The sequence below is a fragment of the Podarcis cretensis genome (assembly GCF_951804945.1).
Source record: "Podarcis cretensis genome assembly, chromosome: 1".
Taxonomy (NCBI): domain Eukaryota; kingdom Metazoa; phylum Chordata; class Lepidosauria; order Squamata; family Lacertidae; genus Podarcis; species Podarcis cretensis.
In genome coordinates, this window is record NC_137170.1 from 74,284,826 (window position 1) to 74,311,711 (window position 26,886).

Consider the following 26,886-nt stretch of genomic DNA (forward strand, 5'->3'; position numbering starts at 1 on the left):
TTTTGAATTACTGTTGTTTGTACTTGATATTTGAAGTATATCCTTTTTGTTATTTTTTTTTTTTTTTAATGGGGGAAAGATCTCCAGTAGGAGTGCCAGAAAGCACGCCACAGCTTTTTGGAAATTCCTGGAAAACTTCATCTTCCTGTGGTCTTGAGCATGATTATTCACCAGTGGATCCATGTGACATTCATCTACAATCAGGTAAGTGTGATGATATTATAGACAGATATTGATGATGGGTTTGGAAGCATTATAAGAAGCTGTTGCAGGAGAGGAATTGTGAACAACATGTTTCTAGTACCAAAATGAAACTTTCAAGCTCCCATGTAGTTTCTACTATTGCCAGCAGCAAACTGTTGTTGCATTTATAGTGTCATATTCAATTAACTTTTACTCAGTGGTGATCCACTGAAATTTCTGACTCTGAATAACCTATAGTATTGATTTTTTTTTGGTGTGTATACATTTGTTACAATGGTACATTTGCTACAATGATGTTGTTTTATTATTCTGGTTATGAAATTGATTTTGATATTGTTGACTTTGAGATGTATTGCTGTTCTCCTTGTTGTAAGCCACTTTGAGCATGATGTTGTGTGTGTGTCGAAAGGAGTGTGGAAAGGCATTCTTATTAGTATTCCTAATTAAGCATATCTGTGTTTTAGGTCATTTTAGCCAGCTGGTTATATTTCATTTGAGTTTTCATCGATCAGTTGTGCTGCTGACAAAAAATGCATTTCATGCTTCATTATTGTCAAGGATTGTGTAGAAGAAGTAATATAAAACAATGATAATAATATATGTAATCAATATCATGACCCTGACTGAGCCTTATTTACTGAAAATATAGTAATAAAATTTATATCTGATGAACTGAAGAGAAATATTAATAGTGATTGCTATTTGAGACTTCCTTGGAAAATTCCCATAAAAATGACTGTAGTCACTTGTAGAGTTCTGCAGTTGGCTGTGGCTTATCTATGGCTGAATCAGATAAGCTGTAAAAAGTAATGTTTGTTCCACAGAAGAAAGCCTTTGCTATTAAATTTGGAGACTCTAACATGGTTATTTTATTATCATTTACTTTAACAGCCACTTATGCAACAGAAGCTTGCAGCATCATTACAAAAGAACTCTTTGCCCCATGCTACTCCTACCTGAGTCCTCTCCCCTACTTTGAACAGTGCAGAAGAGATACCTGTAAATGTGGGCAGATCTGCATGTGCTCCGCTCTGTCCCATTATGCCCACCTGTGCCACAGATATGGAGTGGCGATAGACTTTCGGAGTTACGTCCCAGAATGTGGTAAGTTATTGTTCAGCATGTAATTAATTTAATGGCTGTCTGACATCTTGTGTACATTTCAAGACTAATCTAAATTTGATAAATCATTTGCTGGATATCCAAATTGAATGCACATGGTTAGATTGAAATAACCGTGCGCTACAGTAGATCAACGTTTCATCCAGGCAAGCAAGGGGCATGATCACAGCTAAATGACACATTCAAGCTAGGTAAAAGCACTTAGATATGGTGCAAAGCAGAACCAGGGATACAGTTGTACAGTCTAGTATATAAATTATAGTATGCTGTAAAAAGATCTTTTAAAAGATCCTGTACAATTCTTGCACAAATGGAAGAACTTCTCTATATTTGGGGTGATTTTGTCATGCTAGGGTGGAAACAGCCCTTCCATTTGTGGATTATTTGTTCCACTAATAGTGGAAGGGTACCTTTGGTCCAAGCCATTCCTATTTAAATATATTAAGGAAAATTTCTGTTTGGTTCCCTCCTCCAAACTAAGCTCACTTTCCCCCGTTTATTTTTTTATTTTTCTTGTTTAAATGACACAGTTATAGTTAGCCATTTAAGTGGGATCCAATGTGATTTGCAAGTCTAGTTTACAGTACTTGGTGGCTGTGTAAAGTAACCTAAGGGGGTCTTAGTGGAAAAAAGATTCAGGCCTACACTAAATGTTGAGAGCGTAATAAATAATTAATTTTCTTTGTGTAGTAAAAGTGTAAACACTTCACAGTCAGCAATACACGAGGATATGATTTAGGGCTAACTGAACTTGGACTTAGGTTGTAGTTCTGTGCACATTTTCCAGAGAGTGAGTCCCCTGAACACAATGTGACTTATTTCCAAATAAGCATGCAAGAAACCATCCCAGTGTGTGGGATGAAATGTGTTACAGGCCTTTGAGAGTGGATTGCCTTTTATGCGTTTGGCTTGTAATATGAGAAGTCTGTTTCATTTGCTTAGCTCTTTCATGTGAAGATACAAAGGAGTACAGTACCTGTGTATCTACTTGTGGCAGATCCTGCCAAGCTTTCTCTGTGCCAGAGACGTGCAGTGATGATTGTGTTGAAGGCTGCACCTGTCCTCTTGGAATGTATCTGAACATCAAAACTGACAGATGTGTGCAACAGTAGGTATAATTTGTAGTGCTGACACCAACCACTTTGTAAAAGTATATTTTCAGATTTAAGGGACTAGCTGAGAAATTGGTTAACTTTCAGACATGAAATGAACTGCAGAACTAAAGAGGCCGGGGGGGGGCATGCTGCATTTAGCCAGCAGTGGGAATACAGGGTTCGTTGATGCTTATATGAGATGGTTGTAAACTTGGGGTGGCCAAACTTTTCTGTCAGTTTTGCCTCAAAGTATGAGAGAGTGCACTGGAATGGCCCCTCCAAGACTGTCTGCTTTTGCTTCAAGTGAAGAAACAGGCAACAGTGCTGAGAAAGATATGTATATATAGGAACCCACACACAACTCTGTGATAGAGCTAAGCATTCCTGGACCCTCACCTGGGAATGGATGAGCAGATTAAGTTCATTTTTGTCTCATGCTCTGAAGAGCCTGTTGTGCCATGTTTCCATGTGGATTTTTTAGTGCTCAGAGTTTACTGGAGATTACCAAATTTGCATCATCCTGCAGTTCTATTATCTTGAGAATATGTGAGGTAATTTATTGAGGTTTCTGATTGTCACAGCCCTATTCATTCTGTTTTCCTTAGAAAATATATTTTGTGACCAGCATGGATTACTGCTGAAGGGGAAACAGTACATAAATGCTTGTCCATAGGCTCTGCCATTTGTTATTTATTATTGGCTGTGGGTAGTACAGTGATAGGAATGCATTCCAATATACAGTGTTTGACAAGAATACTTGTAAATATGTTAATAACTATTTTTAAAGTGAATGCATCTTTATAACAGGGGGAGTCTGTGTTGTTTCCATGGAAACAAATTTTCTATTTTTTTCCCCTTTATAGAAATGAATGTCCCTGCTATTTTCAGGGTATTGACTATTCACCTGGAGAAAACATAATCACATCTTTGGGAAAATGGTAAGCTATTCCCACAGTAAGGGCAGTTTCTAATGTTCTGTAGGATTTGCCAAGCATACCACCTGGCAGAATTTTATGCTGCTGTGTTTAGCAGACACTGGGTTTCCCCCATCCTTTCTGACTTTGGAACACAGATCAACCACAGGGAGAGAACAGGGAAGATGGCACTGTCCCTTTCCACTGCATTATTTCTTTCTGCTCCTGCAGCTGACCTGTCTCACAGTCTGTATGGGCCTTCACTAGCTATGCTTTTGGAGGGCTAAGAATGAATTTTTAAGACTGCTTCCCTTGTGGCCCCATCTTTTTTCACCTGCTCAATACTGTATGTATTGAGGTCTGAAATATTAATTTGATTTGTGACTTGGGTCACATCCACACCATAGATTTAAAGCACCTTTAATAGTCAATTCCGTGTGCTGCTCTGGTTCGCCAGGAGCGGCTTAGTCATGCTGGCCACATGACCTGGAAGCTGTACGCCGGCTCCCTCGGCCAGTAAAGCAAGATGAGCGCCGCAACCCCAGAGTCGGCCACGACTGGACCTAATGGTCAGGGGTCCCTATACCTTTTAATACTCAATTTAAAACACATGGCCTCCTCCAAAGAATCCTGGGAAATCTGGTGCAAGAGTTTCTTAAAAGGGAAATCAGAGGGAAAATAGCATGTATGTACAGTACTGGCACCATTCTTTTCTTTGAAGAACTCTGACCAGATTCCTTAAGTTTATATAAGAAGATTCTGATGGTCCTGACCTTTTGCATTTTTGTTTCAGCCACTGCAGAGATGGAATGATGAACTGTGAGGAAAACAACATTGGTATGTAACATAAAGATGTTATTTAATCCAGAATTCCCTTGTACAGTATGATGTATGTGTGTCTTCTCTTGTTGTAGTTCATGACTGTCCAGATGACCAGATCTATGTAAACTGCAGTAATCCACAAACTATGGAGCTTGGCAGGGAGAGAACATGTGAAAACCAACTGCTAAACCTCACTATATCGGCACATCTTCCTTGTTTTTCAGGATGCATGTGTCCTCAGGGGTAAGTAAAGACAAACACAAGTTCAGTTTTATCCTACTAGCATAAAACCTATGGCCACTTCAGCACCTAGTGTACATTTGGTAGTATGGCCTTCTGCCTTTTAAGAAGTCAAAGACATTTGATGACTATGGCTAGCTCAAGTTATTTTGGCAGCAGAGGCAAGGGGATGCTTCACCCTCCTCCCATCTTGTCATATGCTGGACATCAAAAAGCAAGCATCATGCAACGAAGCAGTGTTAAAAAGCCTCCGTTGATCAAACAACCTTCAGTCCATTCTTATTCCTGTGGAGGTGTGTAGCTTTGTTATCTTTTCCACGGGGCGTTTGTACCCATTGTAGAACTCACTCAATATCTTCAGGGATGAATCTGGTGCCCTCTGGATGTTTGGGACTACAACTCCCAACAGTTCCTCCCAAACAGGAACTGTTTTAACTATGGAAACAGTTGCACATCTTTATTAAGAAGGCATCATGGTTTAGGTTTGGAGGGCACCAGTTTGGTTAAGGCTGGTATAGAGACATCCAGATTGGGTATCTTTTCCACAGAGGTCCGTTTTATTAAAAGCAGTATCTCTGTATGAAGAATTTGGGTGGGATTCACATAAGCAACCTTGTCAGCAGCAGCCCCACTCAAGGACTTCCACTTGTGCAGTGGGGTTTCCCCTTCCCTCATGTGTGTACGCCTCCCAAATTGGCATGCAGGGGGAGAAGAATGGGGGTTGTTCCATTTGGCAAGCTGAAATGCTTGTATAGATGGAGCAACTGGAAGTGTGTCTTCCATCTGAGCTATGTATTACAGTGTCACTATACAGCTTTTGCCAGCAGGTCAAGATGCACCTTTTTATCCAGGTATTGGGTGGGATAGGGTGAGATATTTACTGATGCCGCCACCTCTGCTGCTTTTACTATGAATGCATGCATTTCATCTTTTTATATAAGCGGACAGGGTCTTTGGGTGAAGAGCAGGTAACAAATCTAACAGATCAATCAAAATTTCCAGGGTGCCTTACTAAGTTCTTAAAATTGTCTGTCAGATGTCCTGAGAAATTATATTTCCAGGATCCTTGGTACTTGGATGACTGCCGTTCCAGATGCCAGCCATAGTGTAATGAAGATATTGTCAGTTAAAAGAGGGAATGAAAAGAGGCATTTGCAGTGATGGGAAGTGATGGCACTGGGGAAATCTCCTGTAGAGCTTGTGTTCAGCTCAAAAGAAGCTGAATGCACCTAGGTTCACAATTATGGACCTCCCTCCTCCAGTTCTGAACTTTGGCACTGTCCATGGTATTTTTGCAAGAATAATGTTGCAAGAATAATGAAAACAAGGTTCTCGGAATATTCTGCTTGCTTTTTTCTCATCTCAAAAGAAAAAATATTTCTCATTGTAAAACAGGTGGCATACCAGATCAAATAACTTATAAGAAGCTTAAATGAATTCCTGAAAGGTTTGTTTTAAAAAAGAAAAGAAAAATCATCACTTTCTAATTTATACAAGAAAATAATGATTTTAATGGAGCCCAAGAATGTTTCTTATCAATAGCCAGAGAGAATTATGCTAGCCTAACCCCACTTAATTGGGAATAAGTCCTACTGAATTCAGTAGAACTTATTTCTAAATAGACATGATTAGGATTGTGCAGTTAATGAAGTTAATATAGACAGAATGTAATAACATAGACAGAATGTAATTTCTTTTAACCACCTTTTGTGACAGCAGTACTCTTCTGTTGTCCTTGGGGTAAAACGAACAGTCCTCTTATCTGCAGTGTATTTTATAAATTCAAATGGACTGTTGTCTTGTCTTTTAAAAATGATGCAGGATTGAAGGAAGGGTATTTAGTTCAAAAGCTTGACAATGACCTTCATTTTAAGTGTGCATCCCCCCGTTGCTAAATCATTCTATAATAGCCTTTCCATAGAATTTATTTGATACTTGCAGTGCAAGCCTATGTCTATTTGCGTGGAAGTAAGCTCCACTGCGTAAGGCTTACTGATAGGGAGGTGTGTAGAGGTTTATAGCTTAGCTGATCATAGTAATAAACAGAATTTACTATAAATCTATCATGACTTGCCTTTAACAACATCCAGGCTTGCCTTCTCCTGTTAAGTGATGAGCTGGCATAAGATTGATCTATGATCAACTAAAAATAATGTGAAAGTCTCATTTTACCAAGTTGGCAATATTAAGTTTTTACTTTAAAAGTGCTAAATTTTAATGAGGGGCAATGTGACTATCTCCTAAAGGGAAATGTGTGGAAGAATCATACACTCTTCCTCTGTCATTGCTTCTTAGAATATCTAAAGTTGCCCTTGGTGATGAGTGTAGGTGAGATTTTTTCTTCAATGCTGTTCCTCTCAGTTTCTGTTCTGTGCATGCATTCATGTATGTGGTTGGTAACTGCTGCTAACAGTAGGGGCTGATAAATGGCATATGATTGAGATGCCAGTGAAATGAAATCATGCCTAAGCTCAGTAAATGGGGATGCGGGTGGTGCTGTGGGTTAAACCACAGAGCCTAGGACTTGCCGATCAGAAGGTCAGTGGTTTGAATCCCCACGACGGGGTGAGCTCCCATTGCTCAGTCCCAGCTCCTGCCAACCTAGCAGTTTGAAAGCACGTCAAAGTGCAAGTAGATAAATACGTACCACTCCGGTGGGAAGGTAAACAGTGTTTCCATGCGCTGCTCTGGTTTCGCCAGAAGCGGCTTAGTCATGCTGGCCACATGACCCGGAAGCTGTATGCCGGCTCCCTCAGCCAGTAAAGTGAGATGAGTGCCACAACCCCAGAGTCGGCCACGACTGGACCTAATGGTCAGGGGTCCCTTTACCTTTACTAAGCTCAGTAATAGGGTCTATGAAAAGGTCCATCATTTCAGTTGGTCTGTAGGTATCATATTGAACCTTGACATATAATAGAAATAAAGTCATTTGTAATAAGTGCCTAAAAGTCATACTGTATTGGACCAAAGGCCCATCTTGTCCAGATGTCTATGGGAAGCCCTCAAGGATGATATGGGAGCAATAGCACATTCCATACTTGTGCTTTCAAGCAACTGGTATTCAGAGACATACCACCTCTGATACTGGAGGTAGCACACAGAAGTCATTGATATCCTCCATGAATTGAAGCTGGTGGCCATTACTACATCTTACTGTAGTGAATTTAATAGTCTAATTATGCACTGTGTGAAGAGGTATCTCCTTGTCTAGCTACAATTTTCCAGCATGCAGCTTCAGTAGCTGGGCCAAGGTTCTAGCATTATGAAGAGAAAGAAAAAAGTTATGTCTGTGTGCTTTCTACACATTAAGCATATTCCTATATTATGTTCCGCCCCCACCCTGCTTGCTTACTTTTTGAACTAAAATGCCCCATATGTTGTAATTTTCCCTCATAAGGGAATTGTTCCAGCTCCGTGATCATTTTGGTTGCTCTTTTCTGAACCTTTTCCAGCTATACAATATTCATTTTGAGGTGTGGAGACCACCTGCCAAAATGTCAAAATGTCATTTTGTTTTGTTTTTTTGAGTTCTTAGATCATTGTAATCAATCTGGCTGCTTGGCTTTCCAAGAGAGAAAGCTGTTAACACTTGTTTTATGCAGGGTAATATTACAGACATGAAACTTGCACTTTGGTCTCACCTTGTCAAAGTGATGCTCTTTGTCTCTAAATGTGGCCTACTTAGTTGGTAGCTTAAACCAGTGGGAATTTTCAGCTTTGTAGTTCACTGTCCATCCAAGAAAGTGACACAGAACTTGAAATGGTACATCAACTCCCAACAGGCTTTAAATAAAATTATAGTTTTAAAGTTTAATATAAATGTTGTTTTTTGGAAAAAGTTACTGCTTTCTCAGTAAACATTTTCTAGATAACTTGTAAAATTTGAGAAAGCAAACACACTCAGGAAAGCGTTGGCTATTATTGCTCCACAGTTTACAAAAGAGTGATTCATCTTTTAATAAAAGTGCTCCTGTGAAATCTTAGGTTGCATTTATGTCTAGACATTGACCAAAACAGTCATCATGCCAAAGACTTTGTAAAAAGATGTATTTGTTATCCTGGCACTGATTATCCAGTACCAATACTTGAAATGTTCGCTGGCTAACTTTTTTTCTAGTCTAGAGGACTTTTCTAGACGACTGTAGAAGATGCTAGACGAGGGGGGGAAAAAATTATTACTGCAAATTTGTTAAATTCTTTTTTTATCGCAGAGAAGCTTAGGTGGCTGTGATGGTTAAACCAGCAACAAAATGCAGTGTTTAATAAATGTTTTTAAAAAGAGTAATTGAAATGATATCTCTTGGTGAGGGAGAGCATATTTTAAAACACTTTTAGCTGCTAATCATAATAGCTATTATTTTCCACCCTTCATCCTAAGGTTTCAGGGCAAGTAACAACATTAAAACACAATATTAAAAATAGGTTAAAATGGCTTACAGTCAGAGAAATAAGACATGTTCTTAAACACCTCAAGTGTCAAAACTAGGGCAAAAGTAATAGCAATGCTTACATCATGGGTACCTTTCTGATCGTGACTGTGGCATCAGTGCTCTGTTTCACAAGTATACGCCCCCACCGATGCTCAGTTGAATTATTCAGCGGCAACCAGGAATATATGCATGCAAACTGTTTCTTCAAATTTACATAAATTTAAAAATATAATTGACCATGAGTTTCTATTTGATGTTTTTTATAGCCTTGTTAAACATGGTGACGCATGTTTCAAGCCAGATGAATGCCCGTGTTCTTGGAAAGGCAAAGAGTACTTTCCTGGGGATAAAGTAATTTCTTCCTGCCATACATGGTGAGTAGAAACTTTAAAAAAGAAAATTTCATGTTATAAATGCAACTATACTATTCTGGTTCTGAATTGCTGTTTTGTTTTTTTCCTATTTCAGTATTTAAATGCATATACTGGCATTTAAGTGATTTTTTTTAAAAAAATATCCATCTTAAAATAGTTTTTAATAACTAAATTATGCATTGGGAAAATGATGGATAGCTATGGGTAAAAAATTATAAATTAACCAGTGTAATAACTCCAGAGGACTGATTTGGAGTCTGGGAAAGGTGAAGCATCTGTGAAAGATGATGCAGTGACAACTGACCTTCTGACAGCAGAGTCACTTCTACCTACCTGGAGGGAGGGGACAAGGCAAGGAGGCGGGAAGGAGAACATTGCAAATGCACTGACAGAGCCAATCTAGCACTCCTTCTGGTTCATTTGCACTGCACTGACATTCCTGTCTCCTTGCTCATACACTTCTCTCTCCCTGTTAGCAGCAGAGACTCATCTGCTGGGAGGTCAGGTAATCACACTATCGCACCACACTATTCCACCATTATTGTGAAGCATCTGCTTCTGCCAAACACCTTCCTTTCAAAGCTGCTTCACTTTTTTCTAAAAACGAAGTCATAGGGGACTATTGCATTAATTAGCCTGTAATGTATAGTTTTCCCTTAACATCCAAACACAATATTAACTACCTTTCCTAGATTAGTTTCCACTTCCAAATATACATACATATTTTAAAGATGTATCTTAGTCTCCTTTCATAAATCACCTTATTTTCTCCTTGCCTTTTTCATATTTGGACTAAAACTCAAATAAACAAATCCTGTTACAGCATCATTTGCTTAACAGTAGTTTATACTCATACAGCAGTTCTTAAGCAAGGTCCTTCACTATCCACCCATTTTTCTGAACCAGTAATATGCTGGTGTTTCCATACAACAAACAAATGTTTGACAGCTAAAATCTTGGAAGTAACACTCCATCTTATGCCTCTTCTTCTCATCATCTAGACTGATAGCAGAAGTATTACAGAGTGTTGCAACCACAACACTGTATCTCAACAGTAACTTAACCCCTGTTGACCAGTTTGGCTAATTTGTTACCACTGGGCCTGCACAACTCTATAGGGCCTAAAGTAATCTAGGCTGGTCCAGTCAGCACTAGTCAATGCCTTGTCTGGATGTCTTTGCCCAATCCAGCCTCGTGCTGACTGACTGCCTCTGCCTCTTGTCAGGTTCTCAGTATCTGCTCTAGAAGACATTTGTAGCCCTTTGGCCGACTGGTGAAGCGACTTACAAGCCATCTCTACTTGGCAGGAAGGTAAAGTGACCCCATGTTACCTCCCTTGGTCCCCAAGGCCTGTACACTTTTCACTTTCAATAATTGTTTGCACACACAAAAATTCGTTCCCTGTAGAGGATGTCATGAAGGGCTTGCTGTAATTCTGAAACAGCATAATGTATTAGTTGAGAAGTCTAAACCCAGTCATTAATAATATAACAGGCAAGAGGATAATTAGATCGTTAGTATTTATTTTCTGATCTTGTCAAGAAGTGAATCTTCACCACAGTATAAACTTCCAATTATCCACCAATACGCTAGCAATATCCACGTTGTTTATAGAAGAAAGCTCAGTGGGCAGGATTCACCTAACAAGCTCTATCAGTGAAACCCCAAGGTCAAAGGGTCTTACCCTCTCCTCCCAATTTGGCTTGAAGGGGTCAGGAGAACTCCCAAAACAGCGTGTAGGGGGATGGGGGATAATTTTGTCTGGCAAGCTTGTATGAATAGAATGTTTGAAATAGTGTGATATGTTTTTCACAATATGTTTTACAAGATACTCAAGGTGAGTTTGGTAGAATGTAAATATTTATCAATTAATCAAACCTTTATTATGGTCATAGACCAGCATAAGTAGGGTGGGGTACAAGTACAATCATTTGCAAAATCTGTAAAACGTTTTGGAGAGCTAAAATTATTAAAACAGAAGGTATATATAAAAGACTATAAGAAGCTAAAAGAAGGGTTAGGAGCATTAAATGGATGTGGAAGAGCATAAAAGGTTAGTATATAAGAGGCTATGACTATCAATTTGCAAAGCACTCTGATATGAGTGTAATAAAATCTAGTTTGTGGTGCAGGTCATCAACCAATGAATTTTGAATGCTGCTATGCAGAACCCAGCAACATTGTATGTTGTAGCAAGGTTGGCATCTGAAAGCAGCAGGGAGGTGTAGGATTGTCCTGTGTGCCCTGGGTACTTATGGAGTAGTGGAGAGATGAGGCTAATTCAGATGTGTCTATAATATGGGCACTGGAGAAGCACATGCTCTATTGTTTCTATTTGTCCAGAATCATGGGGGCATTGTCTCTCCGTGTAATGAATCTTCCTATAGTAAATATGTATTATTGATTATTGTTCATATCTCAGGTTGATGCTGAAATGGATATTAGACTAACATCACAGTGAATAAGAATAGAATTTGTTATTAATGGATATCCAGTGAATGTATAACTGTATGTGTTAATGAAACTGGACTAATTGTATTTCATTTTTATAAATACATGTGTAGATTTAGAAAAAACAACTGTATATACCACTGTATATCTATTTTTCAATGTGGCATTTATTTTTGATATTTTGTATTATTTGTATCAGACTAAGTCATGCTCAGAGCAGATCCAGTGACATTACTGGAGCCAAGTTAGCCATGACCATTATTTCCATGGATCTGTTATGTGATCCGTTATGTAATTGGATACAGTTCTGTGATTTTTTGTAATATTTTCAGGTAGTTTCATTTATTTCCTACTTTTCATTTTGAGTTTTTACTTTACATGTGTTCAGTTTATTGTTATAATATATTATAATTCAGATGATTATATAATTTCACATGGAATCTGCAAACATTTTTATTCTTCCCAAAGTGGGATGCTATGAGGTTTTTGTTGTCTGGCACTGCAGCATTCAGTTAGGTCCAGCAATCTGGGCCGAGAAGCAGAACTCACACACATTGCTTTATGCATGTGCATCTTATCCATTCACTGAAATGTATGGATTGGTTGCATGTGCAACAACTTTGTGTCCGAACTGGATTTCTGGATCAGGAGGAGTGTCAATGCATTTTGCTTTCACAGAAGATTAACAGACTTATTTGTGCATTGATAATTACGATTACTTTTGAAATTATATCTCTTGATTTTCTTTCCACCAACACCAGCATCTGCTATCATGGGTCATTTGAATGTACTTTTCATCCTTGCCCATCAATGTGTACTACGTATGGAGACCGCCATTACAGAACTTTTGATGGACTTTCCTTTGATTACATTGGGAATTGTAAGGTTTACCTGGTTAAGGTAAGACTTTGAGGATTTTTAAAAAAAGTTTTGCTTTTTTTCTAAAAAACCAACATACTACTTATTCTAAATTTTAAGTTGAATAAAGCTTGCATTAAAAGGTAAGACTGGTGGCATTTTTTTACCTGCTGCACTACCTCACCAGCCATCTCTGTGTGAGTTCTATCTTCAGAGCCAGAGAGAGATATCATTAAGGGGTGGGATCAGAGTGACTGGAGAATTGGACACGTTAGACAGGTTTTCATCAAATGTCAACAAGTTGCAACCAGCTGCTTTTCCCTCCTTCTGCAGAGTTCCTCAATTACTAGTATATCGATCATCATAGAAAACGTGAATTGCTTTAACACTGGGATCATTTGCAGAAAGTATATTTTCATTAACATTGGAAAATCATTCATAATATTTGACGATGACACTGGAGATCCGGTAAGCACTAGCACCGCATAAGGAAAGACACATAGGTATAACTTTACTGGGGACTGCTGCCCCTGCTTCCTCTGTGCACCAACCCTGCAAGCCTACAAATGTTTGCCACCCTCTTCTCCCAAACCTGACTATTGCCTCAATTTGCCTTGTGCTTGAGCCAGCCCTGGTACACATATACAGTGGTACCTTGGGTTAAGTACTTAATTCGATCCAGAGGTCCGTTCTTAACCTGAAACTATTCTTAACCTGAAGCACCACTTTACCTAATGGGGCCTCCTGCTGCCGCCGCGCTGCCGGAACACTATTTCTGTTCTCATCCTGAAGCAAAGTTCTTAACCCGAGGTAATATTTCTGGGTTAGCGGAGTCTGTAACCTGAAGCATATGTAACCCGAGGTACCACTGTACATATTTCCCCCTTCAGTGCTTTTGTGTTTTGCACTGCACATACTTGCACCTGACATCACATGACAGATGTGCTGGTGTGTGTCTGTCAAGCAAGGTGATAAGCAGCATGCAGAGAAAATGCAAAGTGGACCCTGCACATTAGACATAGGTTCAAAGCAACCTCTAAGCATGCATAACGTAAACAATGGTTTCAAGCCAATAAATGTCACGTCTTTTGAAAAAACAGACCCATATATTAAATAATATTAACCTTAGAGAGATGTTCAGAAGACACTGAAGTGCTTGTTCTTCTAAATGTAGTTTACACAAGCTTTTACTGTGAGATGAGTGCAGCACCCCATAGTCACCTTTGACTGGACTTAACCACCCAGGAGTCCTTTATCTTACCTTTTGCAGTGATCCATGTATTAATAACCATGAGACTAGATTGATGCAACACACTCTATGTGGGGTTGCCCTTAAAGCTGCAGCTGGTACAGAATGCAGCTGTGCAGCAGTTCGCTGAAGCAACCCACCATGAGCACATAAACCCTTAATAAATAACCTGTAACAAGCTGCTGGGGCATCCTACTTTGAGAAAGTGCCTTCTCCCATATAGATCTCCCATGCACTGGGATGAGCAGATGAGGCCCTGTGATCACTTTGTGACTTCTTGGATGATGGCCTTTGCTGTGATAGCTTTACGGCATGCATGAACAACACTATGCTTTCATTCTATGTTTGTTAAACCTGACCACTAGTACTCAGTACACTTATTGCCTTTCTACTGGATATTATATTGCTGTGATATATATTAATGAAATGGTATAAAAATTCTTTAAATGAATAAATAAATATGTGTGGGCTGGCTTTTCCTAACAGAGTCCATTGAGTTACCTAGACAAACTGCAGCAAGTGCATATATGGAAAGCTGGTTTTTTCACACTTGTTCACTTTCCCAATGAACACATCACAGTAATGTGGGATCAAAGAACAACTGTTCATGTAGAGATAGGACCTCAGTGGCAGGTAAGAGCACATTGCCTCATCTAATTATGAGTATGATGTAGTTACAGTTAAGCAGTTTGAAACCCCATTCATTTTTCTTGGAGAGATTTAGCATTATACTTAACAGTCCAGTTGAAGTCAATGGGATTTCCAAGGGTTTGGCTTTGGCTAGAATGAGTCGTATGTTTAACATATTGTTCATATATATAACATATATTCTTAACATATTTAACATATTAAGAAGCTTAGATTTATTGTAAAAATGAAATATTGTAGTAAATAATGAGCATTGCCATATCTAGGGTATCATAAATAGTCATAGTCATAAATATTGAGAGTTGTAGTCTAAGAATATTTGAAGCGCACTACTGAGCACTTGATTATATGCCTTTGGGAACAGATATTTTTCTATAGGACTTTTGATTAGAAAACAAAATGCCACCAGCTGGTCATAATAACTTTGCCTTCTTTTTAGGGTGTGCTGACAGGATTATGTGGAAATTTTGATTCAAAAACAATAAATGAAATGAGAACTCCAGAAAATTTTGAGTTAACAAATGCACAAGAATTTGGAAGTAGCTGGGCAGCTGTAGAGGTAAATAATTGGAGTGGTCACTCATTCTATTTCACTACATAGTTCTTTATCATTTAAAATCAAGCTCCAACTGCACTGTATGTTACTGGCTTTCATGTTCTGAACAGTAGTGCTAAACAACGGTTTAAAAACTATAATTTTAAAAGTATTACATTGTTTGTACTATTGTGCAACTTTGTTTTTATTCAAACCCCAGTGACAATAGAAAGCACTTTCAGAAGCTTTATGATACCTAAGTTGGATTTTCCAACCCACAGCACACTCCTTTTGGCAAACATATAGCAGTAATATGCCACTCTCAGTACATGGGGCCAGGGAGGAATAAGGGGAGCAACATGACCAAAAAAGTAGGCTTTTAAAGAAGAAGTATATCAATGCCTCTTAAAGAGTGAGTGAGTGAGTGAGTGAGTGAGTAAGTGAGTGTGTGTGTTTGCATGAGTCCATATCCCAACTCCTGTTGACTGTTTAAATCAGAATGGGCAGCATACTGATAGTCATCTTACTTTAGGGATTGGTAAGAAAATACTCTATACATATTATAGACAGTTAGACATGGTGAATTCTTCTGTAGTTATAGGTGTTTATGCATGGGGGACTGTCAGTGTGCTGTTCAGAACAGCTGTGCTACGCACACACACACACACACACACAAACACACACACAGAGAGAGAGAGAGAGAGAGAGAGAGAGAGAGAGAGAGAGAACCTAGTGTATGTTACACTTCTTGGTTATTTTAAAAGTTAGAAAACCATACTGCTTGTAAGAAAATGTTCTCCTGGTTGATTATTTTGCTTTTGGATTCAGTGTGTTGACAGCTCTGACATTCGGCATCCATGCATTTTAAACCCACTCAGAGAACCATTTGCCAAGAAAGAATGTGGAATACTCTTAAGTGAAATATTTGAGTCTTGCCATCCAGTGGTAAGTAGCCGCTCATGCATAATGATAATTCTTAAGGTTTTTAATGTATAGCTCCTGAATTCCATATTAGAATAATGTAGAACTCTGATCCTGCATTTACAGTTTGATCATAAAGTCTGTTGCATTTAGGATGGGCAGGAAGAACAACCACAGTGACTATGCTAACTGGGTTCTATATGGCTACCTGTAAGACTGATGGTTCAGGAACACTAATGAGTTTGTAGTCCCCACCCAGAATTTGTGTTGACCTGTGGAGGTGACAGTTCATACAACCAGTGTCTGAACACAAATTGTGGCACTGCATGCTCACCTACCAATATAAAGACATCAATTCACATAAAAAGTGTTTCTATGTTATCTTGGTGAGGTTCCAAGCCTGCTGGCAGTGATCACATTGTGCTGACAGTGTGTGCAGTCTTCACCTGAAGCAATTAAGTGAAGCAATTATTTTCCTCTCTTCCCATTCCATGATCCTGAGCAGTTACTACCAGTTACTGCTATTTTTAGAACTGCAAGGAAGATGTTCCCAACATAGAATAATCTTAACTGTGGAATGTGAAATGTTTGCAGCGATCAGATATAGCAGCATATAGCACCAATATATAGCACAGTACAATGGTGTAGCATCATTGACTGATGAATTGATAGTGCCAGGAACAAGGTATTACCAAGTTGTGGCACAGGAAAGAAAAGAAAAAGGTTATTTAATTGTTAAATCTGTGCCAGTTTTAACTATCATAAATGTTGTATATAAATGCTAGGAGGCCAATAAATTCTACATATTAGTTCATATTTATTTTCTTGTTTACAATATAGAAACTTTGGTAAGGAGGCATGAGGCTCTGGCAGGGTCCTGGAGTCCTCCTATTTCTTTCCCAAAGCTGGAAAAGTGCTAACTAGGCTTTGGGAAGTAGGGAGAAGGACTTTAGGACCCTGTTCTTATGAAAGCCCAGTGCCTTGCTTACCTTCAAAAGGCTTCAAATGTTGCAAAACAACAGGGCATATATGAAAGGACATAGTGATGAACTTGTTTAATACAAATCAACAGTAAATGCTGCATGCCAGAATCCTTTGAAACTTGCTTTTTAGATATCTGTGGCTCTGTGCTGAAAACACATTGGGTTGCCAATGTTTGTGTAGGTAATGATATGTTACAGTAATAATTATCTTCTTCAGGTTGATGTCACCTGGTTTTATTCAAACTGTTTGACAGACACATGTGGTTGTAACCAGGGAGGGGATTGTGAGTGTTTCTGCACAAGTGTTTCAGCCTATGCACATCAATGTTGTCAACAAGGAGTTACAGTAGACTGGAGATCTCCGAGACTGTGTCGTAAGTATGCTTAAATATTATTTGCATGCTGAAATAGAATGGAAGAATTTGTGTCCGCACCCAGCTTTAATTACTGCAGTGCATGCATTACTGATTTGCTAGTGAGAAAATCTAGGCATTTATGGATTCCCTATTCCTTTTGCAGAAGAAAAATTGAACTGATACCCTGTTCTGTAGCCTTTTTACTCCGAGGCCAGGTTTTCAATCAATTTCAGTGCCAATCAACTCTTGTTGAGTTATGGCAGTCTAGAAGTTTATCTCTTCTGCTGTCTTTCTTTAGAATTTACAAACCACTCAATCTCTGCTAGTCATCCTAGTTAAGTGGGCCATCCTCCCTGCAGTGAGATCCAGGCTTGGTGGGACATTGTTGTGTTGAAGGAGTATTGGTGCTTAAAAAATTCTCTCAACTGGTAGTGAGCGGAAAGCAAAGGGCTCTACCTTTTTTTCCCATTTAAGCAGAAGTACAAGAAGTGTGAGGGATGCGGGTGGCACTGTGAGTTAAACCACAGAACCTAGGGCTTGCCGATCAGAAGGTCGGTGGTTTGAATCCCTGTGACGGGGTGAGCTCCCGTTGCTCGGTCCCTGCTCCTGGCAACCTAGCAGTTCGAAAGCACGTCAAAGTGCAAGTAGATAAATAGGTACCGCTCCGGTGGGAAGGTAAACAGTGTTTCCGTGCGCTGCTCTGCTTGGCCAATAAAGTGAGATGAGTGCCGCAACCCCAGAGTTGGCCACGACTGGATCTAATGGTCAGGGGTCCCTTTACCTTTACCTTTACAAGAAATGTGAATGATTCAGATTTCTTTCTGGTCTTTTAAAGTTAAGTTCAAAGTTGGGCATTATGCATTTCCTCTAGAAGATCCCAAAGCTGTTGTATTCACATCAATTTCTCATCTCTCTTCAGGAAAGATGTACAAAGATGTATGACTAAGCTTATTCTTATCCACTAGAGGTCACACAAGGATAAGCATCTGCTCATTGCAGCTGATACTTCATTCTGTATCAGATTTATTAGTCAGTAGTGAGTTTTTAATTTGCCAGTCTTAATTTCTCTTCCCAGTCTGAATAGAAATGTGATTGTGCAAATATGCCCATATCTATACAGAACATACTGCTACTTGTGTTCCAGATTTATATTGCTCACTGTTTCCTTTCCTTTCCTTTAGCTTATGATTGTGAATATATCAATAAAGGTAAGCAAATCATGGGGAATTGATGATAAAACAGTTCAGTATTTTTCTGTCCACTTTTAATAAAATAACTTCATATCCAGTTTTATCAAAGCAGCATTCATTACTGTTTAAACATACAGGTATGGTTCTGATTAACCTTGAAATGTATGCCAGGATCAAATGTGGATCAAATTTATATCTGGTCCACATAATTATTCCATACATTTGAGAGCGAGTTGCACTCCTGCACTCTCCATCTAATATCTCACATTCTGAACAGTATTTCTAAGGCAAAGGAGATTATGAAGATAATAAAAGAATGTAGTAGATTACCATGCTTGTTCCTCCTGTGTGTGCCTCAGCACTTGAAAGCTTTCTGTGAGATAGAGACCTGCACTTGCCACTTGGATATGACTTCAAGATTTGGTACAGGTGCATCTTTCCTGGAATGGCCATAAAACAGTCAAGAATGGCCAAATCCAGAATTTTGCCTCCTTCTGCCTCTCCTGTTATTTGCCTAATATTTACTATCAAGTTTTATCAAGTATCATGTTTAATACTGTACCGTCTAATACTGCTGCATCATGATTCCATATCTTAGAATTACTAGTTACTACTGTTTGTACCACTGTTTGTTACTACTAGTACTACACCTTGGAATAAAAATGTAAGAAAATAAACAAAATAGAATAAAATAGTTGCATTTCCCACCTCACAGCAGAAAATGTTCAGATGTAATGTGCACTTGCTGGAGATATACTCTGTGTTTTTTCCCCTGAAGGGCCTCAAGAGGGAGCTAATTTGCAAGCTTTGATAATTGTTAGTCTCTCCCTAGCTGTTATTACTATATTTGGATTCATTATTGGTGTAAGAAATCAACAACGCATCACTTGACACTTTCAGCTTGTACATTTTCTTATATAGCTAAAAGGGTATGACTCTCTTGTACAAAACGAAACTGTCCATGTTTGGCATATTTATGTATTTTAGATATATTTTTATAGAGTCCAGAACAATCTTTACAGCCAGAGGTAATGGGGGGGGGGGGGCGGATCTAAAAAAGTCAGGTTGAAATTGTTTTAGTTTTCCATTCCTTTAAGACTTCTTTTGAGTTTTCCTCAGATAATATTGAGATTGTTCTAAACATACGAATGTGTGCAGTAAAACTACAGGGAGGGTCTAAGGTCTTCTTTTGTTGTGTACCAGACAGGATGGGTGCTAAGTACCAGCTCCACTTCCCTCTGAAGGGGATAGGAAATGCTTAGTTGCCATGAATTTTGATTCAATATTGCTTGAATATACTAGGTTGGATCCAAATACTTCCTTCCGTCCGTCCTTCAGGTTTCCCATTGGAGGAAGACACTTTCTATTAGAGGAAGGGACATTCGGATCCAATTCATTATTTTGCATATATTAGTGATTTTCAATTACATCCTGCCTTCTGATAGTCTGGCAGCACATTTTTATTGATAAGCTACATGCTTTTTACAGAATTCCCTCTACATTTTGATTTATAGTACTTACTGAGCAATCTAAATGCCCTTTACAGCAGGCTGCAGTAGCTTGGAATGAGTGGAGGTGTCCCTCTGCTCAGCTTTCCCTGCTAAAACAGCCACTGTTGGCCCCCCTTCTCCTCACAGAACATGCAGGCAGGTGGGAAGGCCATTGGTTGCTGCTCCCACCATCAGGAGTCTGTGGAACACTCTCCTCCCTGAATCTGGGCATGGGGCTGAATCTGGGGTGGGGCTGAGTTGATCTGGTCTATGATGGATCCCAAACCAGTATCACTGCCATTATGTTGACAGCACTGGGCCTGATCACAGTGCTAGCCTGGGTCTGCAATAGTACATCAGATTTGGTCCCTTTTTTCATGTAACATCTTTGGGGATGTCTGCATAAATTATAGGTGCTCTGAAATAATGGACTAACGTTACTTAGGTCCATTGATTTCAATGGGTCCACTAAGCATATGACTTAATATTGGATATCACCCTCTGCATTTTAATTTGATAAAGGTCTGCATGCTGGACTTAAGTTAGCTATTGTCATATGTATCTGGGGTGCTGTGAAATTTTTTCACAGTTAGCGGGATGGGTGGGACAAATTAGCCCCAGATGATTCATGCTGTCTGAAGCAAATTATCCATGCCCTGTCCTTTTAACTCTTCATCACAAAGATCCTAGGGGCTCAAATAAAAAGTCCTTTTGGGTACATAAATCTCCAGAGCAAGTCCATTCTCCTTTAGGTCTTCAGGCTCAGGAGAAACAACAGAATGTTACTGCCAAAATCCAAACATAGCTCTAAGATATGCACAAGCCCAACCCTTGGCCCCTACTAGCTGTGGGAGGTAGATGACAATCTTTCCACAAGCCCAAGCTTTTCTTAAAACCTTTGGTGACCCTCCCTGCCTGCAGGGTCTGACTCTTGCCCTCAAATTGGTTCCATTTTTTGGTACCCAATGCATTTACACACTAGCAGCCCACTATAATAATGTTTGTGTTTGGGGTGGAAATGATTGTTTTCAGGGGGTCCCCCCACCTATATGAGCACTGGGCTTTAACATAGGGAAGAAATCTAACGCGGATACTTTCCTCCTGACAGAGGGAGAAAAGGTTGAAACAAATCATTTTTGAAGCTGAGCTTGCAAACATTGCACATCTCTAACAGCTTTTACGTGACTCGTAGTTCTGATGTCATTTGATGGTGGTGTTTTCTTTGCCACTGTACAAACTGACCAATAAACATGTGCGATACAAGCATTTGTGGCATTCAACAGGAAATGTAACCTTGCCTTCTCTTGACAGTTCTGGGAAAGGGCCCCTACAAGCTGGTCAGCTTCTTGGACAGAGAAATTGCAATTGGAGCCAAGCTGCTGGATGGTTCTGTTTTTCCAGCAAGAGGAGATGCTATTGCTCCTGGAAATGCAGTACACTTTATGCTGACATCGGGACTGTATAAGCCAAAAGCACATGGTAAACTCATTGTCGCTGCAAAATATCTAGAAAATTAGCAAAGGCAATACTTATTTCAGATGCATCTTTCTTTCAAGTACAGTGGTACCTCAGGTTACATACGCTTCAGGTTACAGACTCCGCTAACCTAGAAATAGTGCTTCAGGTTAAGAACTTTGCTTCAGGATGAGAACAGAAATTGTGCTCCGGTGGCACAGTGGCTGCAGGAGGCCCCATTAGCTAAAGTGGTGCTTCAGGTTAAGAACAGTTTCAGGTTAAGAACGGACCTCCGGAACGAATTAAGTGCTTAACCCGAGGTACCACTGTACCAGACACAAACAATGGGGAAATGGTATTATTTTCATATCCTTTTTCAGTGTCCCCCCCCCCCCCAGCAAGGCAGTCCTTCCTTAGTAGGCAGCATGGATTCTGGCTGCATCAGAATGTAGGAAGTTTTGTAGAAGGAGCATTAAACCTCACTCTACATCTATCAGTAGGTTCTCAACAAGAAGGCTGTCTGCCAAAATCTCTATCTAATGAGTGGATCTTTACAAGGTGATTGCTGATTTATAAATAGTCCGGCACTTCAGCTTTTCAGATCAACAAATTTGTGGACCCAGCAGTCTTTATCTTCCCTGTGGCAGGAACAGAGGTAGAAAAGCATGGGAGGAAGTCTGGAAACAGGCAGCCAGCTGTAGAATTAGTGAGGTACAAATGGTTAGGTCAGCTGAGTTCACATTATGGTTGGTTGGCAGGTGGTGGGACTGTAGTTAAGTGGGAAACCACAAGTGTAAAGAGGTTTTTAGGATTACTTCCAACACCACCTTTCATTATTTGAGTTTTTAAAACATGCGTGAGTAAGCAATCAGATAACAGAAAAAAAGTGAGTGATGTGTGAATGATGTGAGAGATGATTTTGGAGTTTCTTGATGGTTGTTTAGCCAGATATCTACTCCACTTTAGAATTGAATGTGTGGTTTTTTGTACTTTACAAAGATATTTTCTTCAACCATTTTTTATTTTTTATTTTTTTAAAAAAATAATTTTTGCTTCCTTATTTAGAAATGAGAAAGCAAACAAGCCAATGTGGTCTGTGGAGTAAATGGAACTTTTAAAAAAAATCAAAGTCTAAAACTGTTATTGAAATAACTAATAGAAGATAGTAGTGTAATAAAGGAAATATTAAAGAAGCATATTGTTAAAAATTGTGTAAATGGCATCCAATTTGGATAAAACATAAGAAAATGAAAGCCATTTGTTTATTTGCCCATTATTATCAATCTGACAAAGTATTGAATCTTCTGAAGCAAAACTCTTATTTTAGTTCCTGCTGAGGTGAAAGTTCAAAGTGCCAAACTGAAGTGACCCACTGTCCAAAGTTGTGAAGTGGATTGCAAAACATCCCCTTTCCTTCAGTGGACATCTGTATTGCTGGATTTTATCGGGAAATCATCTTCATGAAATTAGCATATGGATGTTCACATATGCAGACTTTATTTATATGTTATGGCTTTATGTGGCTGTCCCACAATATCTTCATGTGGGGCAATTATGCTAGGTGGTCAGAGAAGGGCAGGTATACTCTCACTCCCTTCCATGTGCATTGTCTGAGGTGACTCTTTGAGTTCACCAATGCTTATTGAAACTTAATGAAATTGTTACAAGAATTAGCTATTGGTAGTTTACACTGGTATTGCTAGTTTTCTCGCTACTGTGTGTATGGAAGAAAATGTCAGTGCCTTTGGTGCAATTATGATTCACACAATAAATGTTGTCATCTTGGAAAATTAGACAGTATTCCTGAGTAATGAACTGTGCATCACACAACATCTGTTTAACAGAGATTATTTGTTCTCTCTGCAGGATTTTTAAAGAAACATTATCCAGCCCTGAGGGGGGACAGTTGATTTTACAGTAGTTTTATGGTTATTTTAAGCAAAATAACACAATGTACAGCAAAATAATATTTGGAACAACAGATGCTCATCTGAGTCTCAGTTCTGTCACCCTTTTTAGTGAGCGTTACTTTACCCTACAATTAAATCTGCTCTCAGCGTCTCTGTATTTTGAAGACCCGTTGAAAATTCCAGAGTAAAAATATGGCTAACGCATAGAATTGCCTGTTGCGGTCATGTTTTCTGGGATAAGGTGGCCAATTGACGAGGGAAAAACTGAAAAACAAGAACCTACAGTACAAATGTTGCTTTCTTGATATTTTTGTGAATAAGGGTTTGGTGGGAGGTATTTCCTGGGCATTAGGGAGAGCGAGTTTAATGAAAAATATAACTTGTTAAACACCATTTGTCTTATGGAATTAGAATGTTCTCTGAAAAATGTAGTGTTTCGAAATTCCTCAGTCTATAGTTTCAGAAACTCCTCTGTTTACAACAATAGCCCTATTCTGTCATGTACTTAGCAGGAGTGTGCAGCGGCCACAAGATCCGCCTTGTATCCATAGCATTTAGAAGCAGCCTGATCTGTTTTAGATCTGATCTTTGTCATTCTGATTTGACTCATTATTCTGGTCCAAATCTGATCTCTTAAACCAGAGGTGTTATTTTTTTCTCTTTTGACTATTATGGGAGATCTAAAAATGGCTATAGCTTTCTCCTTTTCACATAAAAGGATGAATTTGAAGGCAAAGAAGCCACTCCAGATTTCAGGCTGAGTCATCCTGGGGTTTTCATGCAGAAAACCTTTATTTATTTATTTAATGTCTTTTTTATTTTTTTACTATATTTTTTAGATGCAAACTGAAGATATAGCAACCCCCTCCTGAGAGGATGAAGCCCACCAGTTTTCAGAAAGATAGTTGCACCAGTTCTCCCACAAAGGCAGACTCTGTTATTTTGGACTGGGAAAGTAGAAATCACATTCCTCCCCTAGCTTTTTTTGGGGGGGGGGGGCATATGTAATCGGTTTAGAAATTGGTGACACGAGGAAGGTGTCCCCAGGTAAGAAACCTGCAAAAGTTCAGAAAAGTAAGTGTAAGAGCTATCATGATCCACCTATACCCTCGCTTGTTAATGGTGAATGGTGCTATCCAGCTTAACAGCATGAAAGACTGCCCTAAATCAAGCCAATCTGTTTTGTTATTCACAGTACAGACAGATCTGACACATCCCCACCCCAGTATTTAGCCTTGTCCCACAAGTCACATGATTTCCACCACTTTTGCTGTTATCACATGGGCAAATAACTCCCGAAGCAGGTATCTGTTCTGTGTGTAAAGACTCCCTGCACAATTTAGTATTCTGAGGTGCAAGGAAACTTGACGTGGGGAAAAGGCTGCCTGCTTCATAAGAAATGCCTCAACACAGTGATTGTAATAATAAATAATAATAAATTTTATTTATAGCAGTTGGAAGAACTCTGTGATTTTGAACATCAAACTAAACAGGCACCCCCACAGTCCCTTCTACTAGGCTTGCTCTCTCTTCAATGCCTAAAGATAGTTTGAGATAGTATAGTTGCTTTGGGCTAAGCTGAGCCTAGCAGAACCTGCCTGTGTTTTTAAAAAGTGTAGAAACAGTCACAACAGAGTGTAGTGTGCTGGAGGCAAAACTCAAAAAAAACTCTGCTCAGCTCAGGTAATTATTTTTTGTTATTGCTGTTTGTTTTCCAGATCCAAACCTGGCTTCATTTGAATCAGCTGACAGACCAAATTATTTTCTTCATTTAGCTTCCAACAATACCTTGGTTCTCGCCAAGTGGGAAAGAAGTGAACATTTTCAAAACAGATCGACGTTTGCCATCCACAAAAACACATGGCTTTCAGGATATAGCTCCTTTGAGTCATTTGCAGTGCCAGGAGCCTTCATCCACATTTCTGCTGCTTCTGTGAATATTGTTAAATATCGCCACTCTGAGGCATTCAGACTTGCTACCCTTTTCAAACTTGTTGGTAAGTACTTGAATATGAATTGTGGTGGCTACATTTTCAAACTTGATTTTGGCATCCCTTGTATGATATCATCTTTTATCATGATAGGAGTTCTCATAAATGACCGATCAATTTAAAACACAACATCCTGGTGCTGAATTGCTTGTGAGTGTGATATTTCTGTAGTTTAAACTTGTTCCTTTAGTTTTACCAGGTTCAGAATATAACTTCATCCAGCTAGGAATATAATGTTCAATTTTATTACAAATCAAGCGCCATTCCCTTCCTCTTTTCTTCTCTAGCTTGAAATGTAAAATGAGATCATGTACATGCAGACCAGAAGTTCACAACCAGCTGTTTTGTAGGCACATGCACTCAAATTCTTTAGTGTTAACCCATTACTCTCACTGAAACTCTTATTTGTTGGTCTGAACTACATAATCAGGTCAGATAAGCTGCTTTTTGTTTACTGACTATATATTCTCTACTGTATTTGGGTTAGTTCTCTTAATTACCTCTTGAGTATGTGGTCGTTGTCATCTGTCTCAACCTAAAACCCACTATTTTTCCTGAGTGTGCTGCTTTTGGAAGAATTCTTTTGGCAGTTTAATTTCCAATTGTTAACTGTGCACCATGAAACCCTTGTAATGGCAAATGTCCAAAATATATACTTTAAATTGGAATAGATTGGTGTTATGGCAACATGATGTCTTCGAGAATCAAAATAATTTTAATTTAGATATGAAAGCTACCCATTCATACACTGAGCCTGTCCACAGAAATGTGTAGGTGATGGTTGACTTTGTAGGCTAATGTACACTCTGATCAGTCCTTAGAGAATGCACCTTGCAGTCCTTATCACTGTATTGCTTGTGGCATTTAATGCTGGTGTTATTCATGGGCCTTGAATTCATGAACATTCTGAGGAATTACTCATTGGGGGATTCTATGGTCATTGGGAGACTTAATACTTAGGAATCATTAAGAGTTTCTTTGTTAGGGAGTCTCCACTGGTCCATTTTGGAATCTCATTGTGGTCCCTCTGGCATTACTAGTTCAGTCACTTAACCCATTCCTAAAGCATCATCCCTAAAGATCAATATTTGGTAGAGTTTGTCACCACCATCAAGAGCTCCCCCTATGTAGATTACCGTATTTTTCGCTCTATAACACGCACCCGACCATAACACGCAAGTAATTTTTAGAGGAGGAAAATCCGTAGGCATGCCACCCGTAGGCATTCCCTCCATAACACACACAGACATTTCCCCTTACTTTCTAGGAGGAAAAAAGTGAGTGTTATGGTGCAAAAAATACGGTAACTGGCAAAATAATCTTACCCCCACTCCCTCAATGCCATATCCGTGTTTGTGCACTGGATTAAGTGGAGGTGTTCTGCCCAGTTCTGGCTCAGCCAGCCTCCTCCTTGCTGCCAATCTGGAGGTGGAATTGGGTGCCATCAATATATTGATGATCCCTGCTGCCTACTCCAAAACATTTGGATAGCCTCTTCCAGAGACTTCATGTAGATGTCAAATAGCACTGAGAACAATATGGAATCTTGTGGCACCCTACAAGCCAGTGGCTAAAGAGTTGACCAACTGTCCCATCTGCATCTCATTCTAAAACTTACCTTCAGTGTGGCAACAGAACCAAGAAATGAC

At 39.2% G+C, this 26,886-nt stretch overlaps 2 protein-coding genes across 2 annotated transcripts in view; one reads left to right on the top strand and one right to left on the bottom strand.

Annotated features, from left to right (window-relative positions):
* Positions 1-26,886, bottom strand: part of USH1C (USH1 protein network component harmonin) — a 126,033-nt gene that overhangs the window by 82,930 nt on the left and 16,217 nt on the right. The gene's annotated exons all lie outside the window — the stretch shown is intronic.
* The window catches only part of OTOG (otogelin), a 95,562-nt gene that overhangs the window by 27,972 nt on the left and 40,704 nt on the right, over positions 1-26,886 (top strand). Inside the window, exons 18-33 of the mRNA XM_079965543.1 lie at positions 80-204; positions 1,096-1,308; positions 2,269-2,434; positions 3,284-3,358; positions 4,128-4,171; positions 4,249-4,399; positions 9,093-9,200; positions 12,413-12,551; positions 12,843-12,977; positions 14,245-14,391; positions 14,846-14,965; positions 15,770-15,886; positions 17,063-17,219; positions 18,383-18,409; positions 21,193-21,360; positions 24,965-25,243. Coding sequence (XP_079821669.1) covers positions 80-204; positions 1,096-1,308; positions 2,269-2,434; positions 3,284-3,358; positions 4,128-4,171; positions 4,249-4,399; positions 9,093-9,200; positions 12,413-12,551; positions 12,843-12,977; positions 14,245-14,391; positions 14,846-14,965; positions 15,770-15,886; positions 17,063-17,219; positions 18,383-18,409; positions 21,193-21,360; positions 24,965-25,243 — 2,171 coding nt within the window. The remainder of the gene's footprint in view (positions 1-79; positions 205-1,095; positions 1,309-2,268; positions 2,435-3,283; positions 3,359-4,127; positions 4,172-4,248; positions 4,400-9,092; positions 9,201-12,412; positions 12,552-12,842; positions 12,978-14,244; positions 14,392-14,845; positions 14,966-15,769; positions 15,887-17,062; positions 17,220-18,382; positions 18,410-21,192; positions 21,361-24,964; positions 25,244-26,886) is intronic.